We start from the raw sequence: 2,583 nt of genomic DNA, 5'->3' as shown, positions 1-2,583 counted from the left end.
TAGGGAAGAACATGCTAGATTTAGGTAAGTTATACTTTTTTGAATGTATTTGTTTTCCTTTGTTTCGAGTTACAAGAGGTCCCTTGTGCACCTAAGTTTCCTGAGGTATTAGGCTTTGATTTTTTTTTTTTTTCCTTTGGTTTTTGTTTCCTAGTTTATCTTAGGACTTGTTAAACTTTTGTCTTTGGCACAACAGGATTTAATTTAGAAACTTCCGGAAAACTAAGAAAACTGTTTTGTCATTAGAAGTGAAAGATAGTACTAATTTAAAGCCTGATATAAATCCATACTGTCTGGTTAATGCTCTTCTAATGCTGTTCGTTCTTCCCTCCACCATCAATCCTTATTCTCGTATCATGCTATAGGCAGTCTATAGTTTAAAATTTTTTCACATTGTTCACTATACTAGTGCATCTTGATATGATGTCACAAGATACATAGTATGATACGAGTAAATACACTTAGATGTAATTGTTGCATCTATAGTTAAAGGCAAATTTATAGAAACTTTGAAGTAAGTGGTTCAAATACCAATTTAGCCCTTGCCTGAACTAGAAAAACAAAGCACTCTGGATTTGATTTGGAAACCTGAACTTCAGCAATGATTACCAGAGGAGACTATGGCAATGTTTTTGTTTATTGTCTTAAGAGATTTGAGACTTGTTGCTTAATGCACTCGATGTATGGGTTACAATAATTGATTATAGACAGTTAACCTAACAGTTACTTTGTGTTCTATTGAACACCTTTATAGAAGGCAGTGAAAGCATATTGTTAAAATAAATTATAAATTTTTAGAAATAAAGTCTTGTAAAACTGTAGCAAAGCAGTAGTCTTCTTTCTTGCCTTTTTTTGTCTCATGTTTCTTGAAAATATAAAAATATTGTTGCATGTTGTAGCTATCTGTACATTGAAATATTCAGGTCTTGATACACTGTCTATTAATATTTGAAAATTGATACTTTAATCAAATTAAGACTTCCTAAGCTGTTGGTACTGAAAAAAATCCTGTTCTGACAGGAGAGAAGACTGTGATGTGAAACAAGCACTGGATGCCAAGCAGAAACAGCTGAGAGAACTGAAAGATAGTAAAACAAATGCCTTGAAAAGATTTGGACCACATATCCCAGCATTTCTTGAAGCAGTTGAAACAGCCTATAAGCAAGGGCGCTTTAAACACAAACCTCTCGGACCTTTAGGTAAGCATAAATATGACAAAGACATTTCCTCATCGGATTTATTGCCTGACTGCTTATGTAAATAGTGATCTTCTAGAAAAACAATTTGTTCTTTAAGGAGCTTCAGACACATCTTTCTTCTGTGCTTCCTGGACTCAGGGTTTTATCCTGGAAGGTTATCTTTTGCTCTCTTTTTTTATTACATGAACTAGCTAACATCTCCCATTTTTTCCTCATTTTCCAGCTGTTTTTCTTAAGGTATTTTGTGTAGTTACAATGGTAAACTTTCAGCGCTCCCCTCCAACTCTGCCACACCCTCTTAAGCATCAGGCTACTGTGCTTTGGCTCGTTTGTTCCTTGGTGGATAGCGCTGTCCAGCTTTTGGTCAGACTTTGTTCAAAATTTCTTGTGACTGACTTGTGAGCTTGTCAAACTTGAGATGTTTTGCATGGAGCCACTCAGAACCAACTAATTCTCCTGGAAAGTTAGGTTTCATTATTTTTTTCGACCAGCTCTGACAATGACTGCTATTTTCAGTTTGTGAACAGGAGTAATGGCTTTAGCATATTCCGGGTGTAAATGTAAAGACCAAATACTTAAGTACTTGGCATTTACTGCAGGGTAAGGACACGCAAACGTATAATACTGGGTGATATAATGGAAATCTTCTTTTCTTAACTTGCAGCATAGCCATTCCCCTGCCATCAACATTAAAGCATCAAGTCATTATTAAGGATCTTTGCCTTGATATACTCCTTCTGGGCTGCATAAAATTGGTACCTTAATGGAAGTTAGTAGTGACCTCTCAAACACCTTGCAAGAAAATGCTTATGTATAGATGTCTTTATAGGAATGGAAATTATGTGTCTGTATTCTGAGGGTAGATGTCTGTGGCAGAGGTTTTTTTACCTTTTAATTCTTAATGCTTATTTTTTTCTTTCTTGTAAAAAAGGTTTACTTTAGACTCTTTGAAAAAACCCCATAACACAACAAATCAAACCTTGAGTGGTAAAAGTGCGCTACTGGGTGTTTTGTTATGCAACACAGCTCCTAAAGCCTTGCCTCTTATGTTTATTTAGGTGCTTTCATTCATCTGAAAGATGCTGAACTGGCCTTGGCTGTTGAATCTTGTTTAAAGGGCCTAGTTCAGGCATTTTGCTGTGATAATCATAGTGATGAAACAACTCTTCAGCTACTGATGTCAAAATACTATCCACGTGGATTTAGACCTCAAATAATTGTAATTAAATTTCAGAGTGAAGTTTATGATGTTAGACACAGGTAAGTTATATTTTTACTTTTATTGCTTAACCTCGATGGTTCAAATTATTATTAGCTGAGAAATATTTGTGATTTTTTTTTTTTTTTTTTTAAAAGCATCTTGTATGAGCTTTTTCAATGGTGT

The 2,583-nt window shown here is 34.8% G+C and overlaps 1 protein-coding gene across 1 annotated transcript in view; it reads left to right on the top strand.

The window, feature by feature from the left end:
- Positions 1–2,583, top strand: part of SMC6 (structural maintenance of chromosomes 6) — a gene marked incomplete at its 3' end in the record, with an annotated part of 19,986 nt that overhangs the window by 10,508 nt on the left and 6,895 nt on the right. The window contains exons 13-15 of the mRNA XM_010140995.1: positions 4–24; positions 1,021–1,199; positions 2,258–2,460. Of these exons, the coding sequence (XP_010139297.1) occupies positions 4–24; positions 1,021–1,199; positions 2,258–2,460 (403 nt within the window). The remainder of the gene's footprint in view (positions 1–3; positions 25–1,020; positions 1,200–2,257; positions 2,461–2,583) is intronic.

This window comes from Buceros rhinoceros, unplaced genomic scaffold, assembly GCF_000710305.1.
Source record: "Buceros rhinoceros silvestris isolate BGI_N320 unplaced genomic scaffold, ASM71030v1 scaffold8018, whole genome shotgun sequence".
Classification (NCBI taxonomy): Eukaryota; Metazoa; Chordata; class Aves; order Bucerotiformes; family Bucerotidae; genus Buceros; species Buceros rhinoceros.
The sequence above is the reverse complement of the archived record's forward strand: the minus strand, read 5'-3'. Positions and strand labels throughout refer to the sequence as shown.